General features: G+C 34.5%; 2 protein-coding genes across 3 annotated transcripts in view; one reads left to right on the forward strand and one right to left on the reverse strand.

Annotated features, from left to right (window-relative positions):
* tnnt2b (troponin T type 2b (cardiac)) overlaps nt 1–5,701 on the forward strand; it is a 9,245-nt gene extending 3,544 nt beyond the window's left edge. Inside the window, exons 3-7 of the mRNA XM_016457156.1 lie at nt 854–961; nt 1,039–1,151; nt 1,301–1,391; nt 1,647–1,687; nt 5,294–5,701. Of these exons, the coding sequence (XP_016312642.1) occupies nt 854–961; nt 1,039–1,151; nt 1,301–1,391; nt 1,647–1,687; nt 5,294–5,333 (393 nt within the window). The 3' untranslated portion in view covers nt 5,334–5,701. The remainder of the gene's footprint in view (nt 1–853; nt 962–1,038; nt 1,152–1,300; nt 1,392–1,646; nt 1,688–5,293) is intronic.
* A 192-nt stretch (nt 5,702–5,893) lies between these two features.
* LOC107666061 (plakophilin-1-like) overlaps nt 5,894–14,500 on the reverse strand; it is a 20,404-nt gene continuing 11,797 nt past the window's right edge. Inside the window, exons 6-13 of one of the 2 annotated variants that reach the window (XM_016457152.1) lie at nt 14,145–14,313; nt 11,452–11,569; nt 10,201–10,377; nt 9,846–10,016; nt 8,862–9,015; nt 8,359–8,554; nt 7,960–8,044; nt 5,894–6,494 (exon numbers count right to left, since the gene is read on the reverse strand). In XM_016457152.1, the coding sequence (XP_016312638.1) occupies nt 6,420–6,494; nt 7,960–8,044; nt 8,359–8,554; nt 8,862–9,015; nt 9,846–10,016; nt 10,201–10,377; nt 11,452–11,569; nt 14,145–14,313 (1,145 nt within the window). In that variant the 3' untranslated portion in view covers nt 5,894–6,419. Of the gene's footprint in view, nt 6,495–7,959; nt 8,045–8,358; nt 8,555–8,861; nt 9,016–9,845; nt 10,020–10,200; nt 10,378–11,451; nt 11,570–14,144; nt 14,314–14,500 lie in introns of both variants that reach the window. The other variant, XM_016457151.1, reaches the window with a different exon arrangement.

Consider the following 14,500-nt stretch of genomic DNA (forward strand, 5'->3'; position numbering starts at 1 on the left):
ACACTCTAAAAAATGCTGGGTTAAATACAACCCAGCACTGGGTTGTATTTAACCCAGCATTTTTTAGAGTGTATGTAACTCAGCCATGCGGAGTATGAATTATATAAGGTTATTCTGTCATTCATAATCGGAGTCTGATAGCCCCTCCCCCTTCGCTACGTAATTAAAGCTGTGACAGTTGAGTGCATGAAGTGTCAAACATTCCACACTTCATTTTTTTCGGTTATTTAAGTGCATCTCCGGGTATTTAAAGTGCACTTTTTGGAATTTTCAGTGTGAACACACCACTCGCACTATTTATACTACAAAACGTCATAGAATAGTGCATAAGTACGCGATTTGGGACGCACCTATTTACTTACAGTTAGTGATGCAGCTGCAGTCAGATCTAGTACCGCTTCATCTTTCAACAAATGTTTCTGTCTGAAAGTGAACGCGCATCTGTATACTGCATCCAGTGTAGACCAGATAGCGGCAGGGATTGTAATTTCTATTTGCTTTTGACGCGACGCGACACTCGCTTTCAGCGTAATCAAGTGTCAGCCATTAGCGGCTGAATGCCAGTGGGCGGGGCCTATGGTGAGAAGATGACTATTCGTCGATGCCTTGCTCTGGAGGCGGTGTTTATGCAAATGTTTGTGCCCCTGTGATGTCATCATGCACCTCAGATCCAAACGAGCCGTTTTCGGAGCTTGATTAAATAAATGCTTTGTTTATAATGAGGAGGACGTTTTTTAAGCTGTAAAACTTGCAAGATGTTTTAATGGTACAAATACCTCTTATATGCCAAAAGATCAAGGCAAATTTGATTTCTCATGTCATGACCCCTTTAATGAATTATCATTTCTTTCAGGAGGAAAAGGCACGAAAAGAGGAGGAAGAGGCCAAGAGGAAGGCTGATGATGACGCTAAGAAGAAGAAGGTTCTCACGAGCTTCCAGTACACGGGATTCATGCAGAGGGTAATGAGCTCAGAGGTCAAAGGTCACAGTGCACCGTCACTACATATGCTTATTTTCTGTTTTGTTTTGATTGACAGACAGACAAGAGAGGTGGGCCTAAGAAGCAAACCGAGAGGGAGAAGAAAAAAACTATTCTTAGTGAACGCCGTAAGGAACTGAACGTCGAAAACCTGAGTGCCGATAAACTGAGGTGAAGGAGTTTTCAAAGCATGACAGCACATACCTCTGCCAGCATGAAATATAGTCAAGTAGCATTACATGCATCGTGACATGAAGCCACGGGCTGTTGCTTCACATTCATGGTCTGATTAGTCATGTTCCTCATGTGCTTTTATGCAGAGAAACTGCGAACGAACTCTGGAAGTCGATGCGCCAACTTGAAGCCGAGAAGTTCGAGCTGCAATACAGATACATGTGCCAGAAATACGAGGTGAGGTTTCACATCCACAAAGTTTGACATGATGTTAGAGGAGTCATAACATTAGGAGAGGATGAGTTTATGAGATGTACAGTACGGTACAACTATCAATTACACACACAAGCAGTCACACCCAGCACAGACTTGGCAGAACAATCATCTGGGCCGGTTCCCAGAGATGCTGTTTGATTGACATGAGAAGGAAGCAAAGTTGTATGGCAATGATTCACTGAGACTGATTCATACGTGTGATTTTCTGTCTCATAGATCACCGTCCTTAGGAATCGTGTCAGCGACCATCAGAAAAAGTAAGTTGCTGTGAAATGGAGCTGATTTATTGATGCATTATCAAAATCTACATTCATACAACTAACCAAAGTGCCAGAATTGAGATTTTCTCCTTTATTTTTGTGAGGTTGTTCACATGACCTATTGAATTTGGCCCACATTTTAGACACTAATCATCATATTTTTGTCATTATATGAGATTAGAAGAAATGTACACTAGCTTTTAAAAGTTGGGGATTCTAATGTTTTTGAACATTAGACATCTCCTGTTCTCACCAAGGCTACATCTAGTTGTTTTAAAATACAGTAAAAACAGTAATATTGTGAAATATTATTACGATTTAAAATGTCTGTTTTATATTTGAATATATTTTAAAATATAATTTATTCCCATGATACAAAGCTGAATTTTCAGCATCATTACTCCAGTCTTCAGTGTCACATGATCCTTCGGAAATCACACTAATATGCTGATTTGCTGCTCAAGGAACATTTCTGATTATTAATGTTGAACACAGTTCTGCTGCTTAATAATTTTGTGGAACATTTTTTCAGGATTCTTTGATGAATAGCAAGTTCAAAAGAACAGCATTTATTTAAAATAGAAATCTTTCGTAACACTACAAATGCTTTTATTGTCACTTTTGATCAATTTAGTGCATCCTTGTTGAATAATAGTATTAATTTCTTTAAAAATCTTTTGCACAAAAGTTTATATGTGGATTAATATTGTAAACATACAGTTTGTAGTACAATACCTCACAATTCATAAGTTATTTTTTGATTCACACCAGCAGTAAATCAAGCATGCCATCATGAATGTCCAGTTAGATTGACATTAAAATAGCTCTGGAGTCATGTTGCAAAAAATCAGATATTTATAAGGGCAGCTCAAATTGAATTCAATGTGATATTGTCATTATATGAGGGAAAAAATGAAAACAGATTTGACCCCGTTCAACTGCGTGAACAGTCAAAAACTTGCATAGCCCCTACAGGTGTTAAATATCAAATATCAAGCAACGGTTGAACAATAAAACATGTTACCTTCTGCTCAGATATGAATAGTGATAAGCAGTAGTCCTGAAATAACATACAGTATTGACCTCAGTGTGTGACAGACCTTGGTAAAAACCAAGCTAAGACGCGTAATACCGCTAGGCTAATCTAGCATAGCATCATGTTTCCAGAACTTTCTGTGTGGAATAACAGTTGCTGCTTTGTTCTAGCATGACCTTTATCCGGATAGTGAACCTCAGGCTATTCAAAAGGAAATAAACGGATAGCTGAAGGATTTTGTGCATGCAATGTACATTGCAATAAAACAGAAAAAGAAGTTGGTGTCAATAGCCTCGTGGTTAGTGCGCCGACACATCCATTAGGAAGGCATAAAAGCCCATAAAAAATAAAAAAAAACATGGTTTAGTGTCAGTAGCACATGTAGTACCCTGGTATTTTGATATATATACCAAGGTATTGAATGATCAAGTTTATATACCATATGGTCTTTAAAGGCACTGTAAGATACTTTAAAGAATACTATAGTGATGCCATCATGCTAGTGTCAAAAAACATGGTATTATCATGTTTATATTTAATATATTTTTATGCAAAAAAAAATACACTATTTGTTGTCAACTTAAAATATATAATCTAAGTTAACAGGTGTACTTTGAGTCAAAATATTTATTTAATCTATAATGAACTTCAAAAATACCATCATGCTAGTGTCCAATAACATGGTATTATCATGTTTTTGTATAATAGGCCTATATTTTATGCAATATATAAAAATATACACTGTAAAAATGTTTTGTCAGGTAACTTAAAAATATATTCTAAAATATATAGATGTAATCTAATCTAAAATAACTTGTTTAATTTAAGAAAGAAATATAACTTTAAATTACTGAACCAATCTGACGCAATTCGGCTAATGCAACAATATTTTAATATTTTTTTGCAAAATATAAGAATATTCACCAAAAAATTTTGGTGAGGTAACAAAAAGATATTGATATAAAACAATATATATTGTTATATATTACAGTTATTATATTATTGTTATATATTATATGTTATTATATTACATATTATATGTTAGTGCTGTCGAACGATTAATCGCGATTAATCGTATCCAAAATAAAAGTTTTTGTTTACATTATGTGTGTACTGTATATTTAAATACACACACATGCATATATATATTTCAGAAAAATATGTTATTTTTTATATTTTAAATATATTTATTTATAATATAAATTATATGAATATAAATATAGACATGTAAATACATGTAAATATTTTCAAAATATATACTGTATGTTTGTGTATTTATATATACATAATAAATATACACAGTACACACACATATATTATGCAAACAAAAACTTTTATTTTGGATGCGATTAATCGCGATTAATCGTTTGACAGCACTAATATATATACTGAATCAATCTGACGATATTAAGTAAATGCAACAAAATAATTTAATATGCATGAAAATAATAAGGAATTAATCAAAGTAGACTGATTTAACAGAAGTTAAAAAATCGAAATAAATCTGACACATTTAAGTTAATGCAACAGAAATGATTTAATTTAATGCACATTTTTACTTTTTACAATGTATATGGGACTAATTTAGTTGCAAAATATATCTAATAAACATGCCACTTTTTTAAGCATGTGGCCATCTGCTCGACACTAAGCCATGTGGAAGTCAGGTAGTTTAATAATAGACCACAACCACCATAAAATAACAAACAACTGCTATTCCAAACCCAGCGCTCGATCCCGTCATTCAACAGACTTAACAAATCCCTGTAGTCAAACCCAGTGTGTGTCGGATAGGTGATATATCTCCTGCCTGACTCGTGCCAAATCTGTTCGGACTTGCCGAGCTGTTACGGCTAATGCGACCGACTGGTACTGAGCGGAGCCGAAATACAGCTGGGATGTTCCATCAGGCTAATCTGTGGGAATAAGTGGTGCCTAACAAAAGATTTTTGTAGATAACTATAGTTATGATACTGCAGATTCTGTTCCAAGATGATTTTTTGAAGCGTTTCCCTGAGGGGATCCGCATTCACAGGTTCTCCAGCGCATTTAATGGCTCTGTTATGAAGGGCACACAGAGAATGAAGACAGATCCGGCAGCTGTTCAGGGGTTAAAGAGGAAGTTATAGGGGGTCAGACAGACCCGGGGCTCCTGGAAGATCCCCTTTTAAGCACTAGAAGAATGGGAGATTTGATCCGGTCTGACCTCGCTACTGCCAGAGATTAAGACAACACATGCGGAAAATCCACCTGTACAAAATAAGTCTGATCTGAGGCCGCTAAATACAGGAAGATGGATTTTGTTAACACCTACTGTACTGGTGTATAGTTTAGGTCATGCTATATTCTTAAAAATAAACAATATTAACAGATCTAAAAAGACTGAGGCTAAAGCCATTGAAGAACCTTTTTAAATCCAGCAACAAACTGTTGTATTCTTCATGACCCAAAAATGTCACAGGTCTGTTCTGATAAAATAAAAAAGCAACCATATAATGCTACATTGATCATTTACATAATTAACTTTTATTTTAAATAATATATTTGTTGTTTTTTTTTCCTTTTAGTACCAAAGGCTCGAGGAGTAAGAGAGGACTACGAAAATAAAGCAGCTTCACAGAGACACCAGCAACTTCTACCACACTGATATTTTAATCATAAATAATATGCTTTAATATAATCATCTACATTCTGGTCCTCGTGTAATGTTTTTTGAAGCACTGCAAAGAATAAAAACAGCCATCTGATTGAAATATGAAACACTGAAGTTGGTTTTAAAGTGACTAATAAATGACTTGTAATTTGAAATTAATGACTCTTTTCAGTGTTAATTATATGCATGCCATCATATGGAAAGTGCCATGATGTGTATAGCTGTCATTTATGATTGTATTATCTTGTTGATTTAATGTTAATGAATCATAATACATGAAGTGAAAGGAGATATAACTGAAATCTAAAAGCGTTGCATGCATTTTCAGAGAATCGCAAGCAAGATTGTAAATGTTTACAAAACATTATCATGATGTATATATGTTAGAATTAATTCGTTTTTGGACTAAGCATATGCTTTAGTATGCCCCTGTTTTGTTTTAGGGTTTTTTGCATGCATAATACAGTGATTTTGTAAATGTTATGAATATTTAACAGTAAAATGTGACACAGACTAGCGCTGTTGAAAACTTTATTGAAACTTTGCTTGAAGTCGCTGTGAGCTGAAACATACAAATTGATCCACACCCTTAACGCAACAGCCACAATATTTGTAATGATGAAAAAATGTCAAAATGAGCCAAAGAAACTTCCTAGAATTATTCCAATTACTCGTTGACTGACTGACATACATATTTATATTGTCTGATATAAAATAATATATCATACAGTATAATATATAATATCTAAAACTTGCACAAACAACCTGTAATACTCTCATAAAATCATTTGCATTTTAGAACATATAAAGACAAACAAAGGCATATAAAATCATCTTAACTGAATGAAAATACTACGGTCTTGAGTCATAGAAGAAAAAAAAAATCACGTTTTTGATATTGCATTTGTCATGCATTGTTACAAAAAGCGTCTACTGCCCCAAAAGAAATAAAAGCTCATTCTTACCATTTCTTCTGCATTACTTAACCAAAATTAAAACGCAATGCAATTAAAATGCAGTTTGTTTGTAAAGTGCTTCTCTTAGTCGACCACTTGAAGAGATTTGAAAGCTGCCGATGTTATGTCATTCACAAAGGACTTCTTATTCATGCCTTGCTGCAAGATGAACACACAAACACACAGGTTGGTGAATAACACAAGTCAATATTAAATATATGTAAACATGAGAATTTACCGATGTATGTTTATATAAAGACTGACTTTACAGCTAGAATGACATTATCAGAGTCTGATCACTGAGTGAAACCAGTGAGGCTGGATTCTTCAGGTTATCGAGACATGACTGCAGGGTCGGTGTGGTGAGGTGTGGCTGGTTTTCACCCGTAACCACTCACACACACCCCTCGCAGCTAGCTTTCCGCACCACACCCAAAATCCTCAACCGCCCGACACACACACACTAAACTACACACAATCATTTCCCACAAGCAGCCTCAGGAATGAGACATCTGATACGCAGACATTTACACTGACTTTGTGTTAAATCACCAGCTGTTTTGGAGGAAAAACTGTTGTTTTTATATATCCACACTTATAAATAAAGGTATCAAAACGTTGTTTTTCTTTTTGCTACTTTTGCCTTTGGCTTGCTCAGCTGGAGTTTAAAAGACAATTAATATTCAGTAAGATTTATTTACTTATAGTTTTAAATGCACTGACTAACTTTGCAACAGTTATTAAACTGAATTGAATCAACATTAAATGACTGGAGCTGAATAATGTCACATGCTGTCTTTTTAAAGCTGAAATTAATTTTTAAATTTGAATGAAAATAGATAAAAAATATTGCTCATAACAATTATAAACTAAATTATAATTATACACTATTTTTCATTTTATTTCTATTTATGGAGAACAAAATTTGAACCGTATTGAAGTGGATAAGCAACATTTATTATTATTATTAATATTATTATTATTATTACAACTATTATTAACCTGAACTATTACACTATTATCTTCTGTAGAGCTGATTAAAGCTGAAATGATAAACATTTGGAAAGAATTAAATAAAATTTGTAATTGAAATTGATAAAATATTGCTCAATAATTATAAAACAAATGTAATTCTTAATGAATTAAAATTAATAAATGGAACTATTTTCTGCCTACATCTGACTTGCAGTCTTTTCAAAAATAATGCACTTTGCAGCATCGACACTTTTATTTAACTGAACTGAACTAAACTAAACTGAGCTGAATATAACACTATTATTTTCTGCTTATAGTAACAAGTTTTGGTTTCATAATTGAGCAATTTTACAATATTTACACTGTTGTTTTGCTTTTTATTAATGTGAAGCTGCTTTAAAACAATCTGTATTGTATAAAGCACTATATAAATCAATCAATCAACCGAAACACTGATCGGAAGAACCTATAATGAAGCATCAAGAACCTTTTACATTTCCAAAAAACCACAGAGCAGCTCACGAAACATACAGAGAGAGAAATTGTTCTTGATTTGGATTCTCTGCTGCAAAGAACCACTGATTTTCAAGTATTTTTATTTGTATTAGCAAACATTTCTAGCAAATATTGTTTATGTTTGCATTCTTACCTTTTTAAGGAAACTCTGAATATTCTTTTCTGACCACAGACTGTGAAGAAGAACTCCCGCTGCAGTGCTGGACTTCGGCAGACCCCTGATATATTACAAGAAATGACAAACATTTGGCATAGAAAAAAATGCATATACTAGAGAATAAAAATAAAATATTTTTTTTATTAAAATAGATTAAAATATTGCTCATAATAATGTTATTATAAATTCTTAAAAATTCCTTTTTTTTTTAATTCTTTTTTTTTCTGTTTTATTTTTTGAACAATGTGCATAGTAACAAAAAGGGGAATTACGTCTTCTATTTTCTTTTGCCTTCTTAATTCAAGTATTCTGATTCATATATCAAGAATAACCCTGTTCACTAAGCTGAATGAACAGTAGGAAGTGCGCACTCACAGATTGAGACTCATGTTGTTGAGGGAGTTGATCAGGCTGTTGTTCAGCAGACTCTTGCTGATCTCAGGGTCGGCCTTCATCAGGCCGTGTGCGTTGTGAAGAGCTGTGGCCATGGTGCTGTCATATTCGGTTGAGGAGTCGCCCTTCATGAGCCCTGAGTTCAGGAAGCCGACCAGCTGCGGGAGAGTCTGCCGAGCTTCACGAGCAAAAACATTCATCAGATCGACCGCAAAATACACGCTACATCAAAAACACCACAACACTGGGTCAAAAACAGTGCTGAACCAGACACAACTACAGAACACAACAATGACAACAACGGGCAATAATCACGCATAGAGACAAAAACGGCAACATTAATCCAAAGCAATCGGAAGTGATACAAAAACAAGCAGTCAAAACATAGAACCTCACAGACCGTCAACCATGATGCAGCTCCTTCAAACAATAACACGTCAATGTTAAGCGGTCTTATCCTCGAGTGATGGCACACATTCGCTTACCCATGGTTTTGTTTGTACGTGTGGATCTGGACAGGTTCCCGAGCAGAGCGACTGCGCTGTTCTGTAGAGCGGGATTGGGCGACTGCAACAACGGACTGATGTATTTAAGACCGTTGAGCTTCTGGACGATTGTATGACTCAACACATTCGATACCTGCAAAATAAGATGGGGGCACGTAGATTTATCTGGAATTTTCCCCAAAAATGAAATGAAATTAAACTATGGTTAATATTTAAAATATTATTTTTTCATAATAATTATCATAATGAAATTAAATAAAACGATTGAATCCAATCCATTAAAAGATGCACACTACACTTTTATACATCACATGAACAGGTGCACTCTAAAATAAAATAAAAATTCATACATTTTTTAAAATATTATAAATATGCAAAACATAATTAAGTATATATACTACAATACAATAAAATAATATACTTGGTTTTTCCTTGAGCTCAACCCATAAACAGGTGCATGCAACATAAATAAATAAAATAAAAAAATAACAAAATAAACAATGCTTAATATAAAACATTTAATCAAAATAATTATCATAATGAAATAAAATTCGTGCTTTTCTTTGAGTCCAACCCATGACAGATGCATGGACGCAAAAAAAAAATGAAGCTTAATATGTAAACCATTATTATTTGAAATTTACTTGATTTTTCAAATACAATCATCAACAGGTGCATTCTATAAAAAAAATTCATAAAAAATACATAAAATAAAATAATTCTTAATATATAATGTTATAAATAACATTATTATTGAAATATATACCACAATACAATAAAATAAAATCCTTGATTTTAGGTTTATGTCCAACCCATGAACAAGTGCATGTTATAAATAAAATAAACAATGCTTATAATATAAAGCATTATTATTTAAAACATAAAATATAGCAGAATCCTTGATTTTCTCTGCATCCAACCTATGAACAGGTGCATGCTAAAACAAACTGATTGATGTCTTACTAAGCCATCAGTGGCTGTGAGGTTCTGCAGCACTCCGCAGCTGGCCTCAAGTGTGGCGTCTCTTTCACTGGAGCTCAACAGATTGAGGTACATCTGCAGGGCTTTGGAGTGGAAGAGCCAGCCGGCACCTTTAGGATTGTTGTCCTCCATCACTGGATAGTCAAAGCCGCTCTGCTGCAACACAACCAAACACGACAGCATGAAGGACAACTCAATAAAAACTAGCATCAACAGTAATGCAATGCTTTTGGCAAATATCTCCGTATTATTTGAAGAACCTTACAGTTTCACTGAAATATTAAGATGGCAATCACACTGTGAAATGCAAGCTTTAATGAGGCGTAAAACCACAAACCTCCTGCTGCAGTTTTTGGCTCTGGGAGCTGAAGCAGCCGATCGGACCGGCGTCTGATGAGCTGGAGTGATTGCGAGCGTAACTGGCCAGCATGTTTATTTTAGTGAAGAGAGACGGCATCTCGGTCTCCAGCTGGTAGGTGAGGTTGTGCAGAATGCAGACGCAGTTCTCCAAAGACTGAAAAACAAGAGCACAATAACCAATACTGTGATAAAAACGTAGACATTAAAATAAGCAGCAGCAGGAGTGTGCAGTGGTGTGTTTTACTTGTCTATAAGTATTTTAATCAACATTTCTCTTGCTATTGTATAGTTATTATGCATTAATTGGGGGATTACAAGCAACATTTGTTTTTAAAATTCCATTTGTCACACCACAGGACTATTTAAGTAAACAGCAAAAAGCTAAAAAGCGATTCAAATATTTAAAACGGGCAACAGCAATAAAAATAAACACATTAAAGCAAAATTATCAATTTCATTTTTATTGAGATGGTGGTTATATAATATAAAACTTGTAAATATTTACATTAAAATATAAATTGTGATTTAAAAATGGAAAGTCTCTAGCAGTTTATTTTATATATACATATGCAAAAAAAAAAGTTTTTATTTTTTATCATTATAATTATATAGTATGTGCAAGTTTGTTCTAAGTGGCCGTGTAACAATGTGTGTTTAGGAAAACTGACATGCATTGATTATTTGCATATTCAGTGAAAGAGAAAGCAGATGTTGAAACATGCTTGTGAGGTTCTGATCAAATCTGTCTGTCAATTAAATGTGAGTAATGAAGCATTTTTTCTAACCACAACAATAAAGTTTGACTGCATGAGTTTAGCCCCTGGAAACGCCTTGTGTTCATACACGCTTTCCTTCAGGGAGTTTTAACGCTTCGGGCATCACTACATAACTTATTAAAACACCATTAAACCATCAATGCCACACCAACATTCTCCACCCAGACTATAAAGATGCTTGCTTAGAAAAAACCCTTGACATCTCATGCCATCTTAAAACTCTTTTACTACAGAGAAAATACTGACACAAGGTTCCCACACTTTTGGACTTTTCCTATTTTAATTAAGTTACACGCTTTAAAAGATCTTTTGATTCAGACTGACTCGTAATAGAGAAATTCAGACCATAATGCTTAAGTTAAAGCAAAGCAACAGATAGATTTTTGCTCATCATTTCCTGATTTTTCATGATCTGTTGTGTTCAGTAGCACATATAATCACCAAGCGTTTACCTGGTCGTCAGGCGTCCCAGCATTTACGCAGTTCTCCGTGTAGCGCATGAGTGAGTCGATGAGGCCTTTGCAGTTGCGCATGGCTTGTCGGTTCGCCGGTTTGGAGGCGCTTAGGTTGCTGTTGACAAACAGGAGAAACGGCCATGTTGGCCTTCAACTTGATCTCAGAATTCACAAAAAAAAACAATCTGAAGACAGATTGTTACAATGTTTATACACTAATTTGATAATCTGAGCCTTTAAAAATTGTGTCCAATTACTTCACCGCCACCTTTACGACACAGTCATGCAATGCAAATACGCTTGATGTCAATATTGCACAGCTAGTTCAACACCGCAGCTCATTCTGGCCAAGAACCATCCACTGATTGACACGTGAAGTGATCATCTTTACATTTCTGATGGTCCAAAAACTTAAAGGGACAGTTCACTCAAAAATGAAAAGTCTGTCATTATTTACTCACACCCTCAAGTTGTTCCAAACCTGAATGAGGTTCTTTCTTATGCACCAAAAATAACGTTTCGAAGAATGTTGGCAACCAAACAGCTGACAGTAGCCATTGACTTCCATAGTATGGAAAATTATTATGGAAGTTAACGGCTATCGTCAAATGTTTGGTTAGCAGCATTCTTTAAAATATCTTCTTTTGTGTTCAACAGAAGAAAGAAACTTGTGGAACTGGTGGATGGTGAGTAAACGATGACAGAATTTTCATTTTTGACTGAACTAGCTTTTTAAAACTAAACTAGATTTTAAGGCAAGACAAAAATTTGGTAAAAATGGTACAAATTGTACCTAATGGATATCACTATACTTTACCACTTGATTAATCACTGTTAAATCACACAAATGTTTTGTATTAATATACATTAGAAATATAATTAATTGATATTAGTGATCGCCAGATATAGATTTTTTTTATAACCGATACCGATACCAATTATTTTCATGTTTATGTGCCCAATAACCGATATGCAGAACCGATATTTATTTACTGTTATAAAGTAAATAAATGACTGAGTGAAGTAAGTCCATGCTTCACTTTGGTTTTTCCTCCTTTCAGTCATCTTAAAAAAAAAGTGTTTTTCATGGTAAATTTAATCTTCATATTACAACAATAAAAACATTTTATTTATAAAAAGCATCAGCAGCAACACTAATAAGCAAAATAAATGTAGAAGGTCTAATGTTTGCAAATGGAGAAAATAAATAAAGGACAGGAGTCATCTTCATTTTAAACCACAGTTTTAGTAGGTTTATAAGCGGTTTAATAGACTAAAGAGTGAAGAATAATTCACTGGATAATGTTAATTCACTGAATAATATTCTCTGTAGCAAAATGCAGACGACTTCACGAAACTAATGATGAGCATAGACAACAGAGGGAGAATTAAATTCAGCGCTTTTATTTCCAACATGCGCTCATTTATGGCTGTATTATTTAATTCATGCAAAGTTACGTCTTTATTGGGACAGGACTTGACGGATTATCTACGTGACTCAGTGAGTTCATCTCTATTTCTTAAGCTGCATAAACTAGCTACATTTCAGGCATTTTTGTAACACATCTAATATGTGCATTAATGGCTATTATGTTAAATAAAGTTGACTAATTACAGCAAAGCAAGTAAGTATGTTTTACCTATGCACGCCGTTGTTGTTGTCTCTTCTCCCCTCAGACGCCGTGCTGCAATGGCGATCCTGCGCGCAATTCTCAAAACACCCACAAGATGGTGGCGTTTATCGGTGAATCCGATATTACAAAACCGATAACCGATTATGGTAAAATCCTGAAATATCAGGAAAAATATCGGTAAATCGATATATCGGTCAATCTCTAGAATAGATGTATATGCTCAACATTTCTTTTACACATATATATAAACTTAACATTTATAATATGAGGCATTCTCTATTTAAATATACACGAATTTGCATAATTCCCAGAACAGAAATCTGAACTCTAACACCAGGTTTAAATTTTGTTGGCATATTAGAGTTAAAGGTGTTTTTGGATATGTCTTTTTTTGTTCCACGTTAAATCAGATAATATTGTCAACAGCCAAACAAAATAAAATACCAGGTTAATTATACATTAACAAACCCTTCTGTAAAAACCTGCAGAATATTAACAGGAATAAGACTGTAACGTAGTTTCTAAGCGCTGCTGAAGTGGAGATTAAGACAGCCTTTAAAGATGTATTGTAACTGAAATCTACATACACAGATAGGTAAAGTGTGAAAAAAAAATTGATGTGTTTTTTTTTTTGGATGTGTTCGTTCCACTAGTCTGAAAGAAGACAAGTTATAGAAACAAAATAGGCCAAAATCTAAAAATTGACCAATGGTTTGCCTCTAGTGTCTTGCCTTAATATCAATAACCTGGCAGACTTTATCATCCTCAGAAGAGCTTGTAGAAAAGTGCACCTAAAAGGTACTGTACATAATGCCAGGCAATCAATGTAGAGCTTGCCAAATCCAGAAAGTGATTTACAGTTTTTTTTCCAACAGGTTTTGAACTCTAGGTGGTCTGTAGGTGTGCCAAAGTCAATACGAATCTAGATAAAATATTTATCTAACAGCTTACTGGTGAAAATATAACCAGCGTCAGATACGGGCTCCAGCAACAATAGTAGTATTATGCGTGGAGTCAGTCCTGACGTTTGCCTTGTGTACACGTGTGTGATGTTACCGAAGGCATGCCGTGGCGTTGTTGAAGACCTCTGGTGCCAGGCTGGTGTTGGAGTTGTCGTCTGTACTTGCTGAAAACGGCTCGATGACTTTCTCAGTGAGCGCAGGCAAGGCTGTGTGGAGCAAATCCAGCTTAAGGTTATCCGCAGAGGAGAGATTCCACAGGAGACCTACAACCACAGAAAACCGACACAGATCAGACTGATACAAACACAGTCCAACACAGTGCAAAACACTCCTGTTTATAAGTTTAGGGTTTTAAAGTTTTTGAAAGGCGTCTCTTATGTTCACCAAGGCTGCATTTATTTGATTAAAAATATAGTAAAAACTGTAATATTGTGAAATATTATTACAATT

Source organism: Sinocyclocheilus anshuiensis, unplaced genomic scaffold (assembly GCF_001515605.1).
Source record: "Sinocyclocheilus anshuiensis isolate Anshui unplaced genomic scaffold, SAMN03320099.WGS_v1.1 scaffold447, whole genome shotgun sequence".
In the NCBI taxonomy this organism is placed as follows: Eukaryota; Metazoa; Chordata; class Actinopteri; order Cypriniformes; family Cyprinidae; genus Sinocyclocheilus; species Sinocyclocheilus anshuiensis.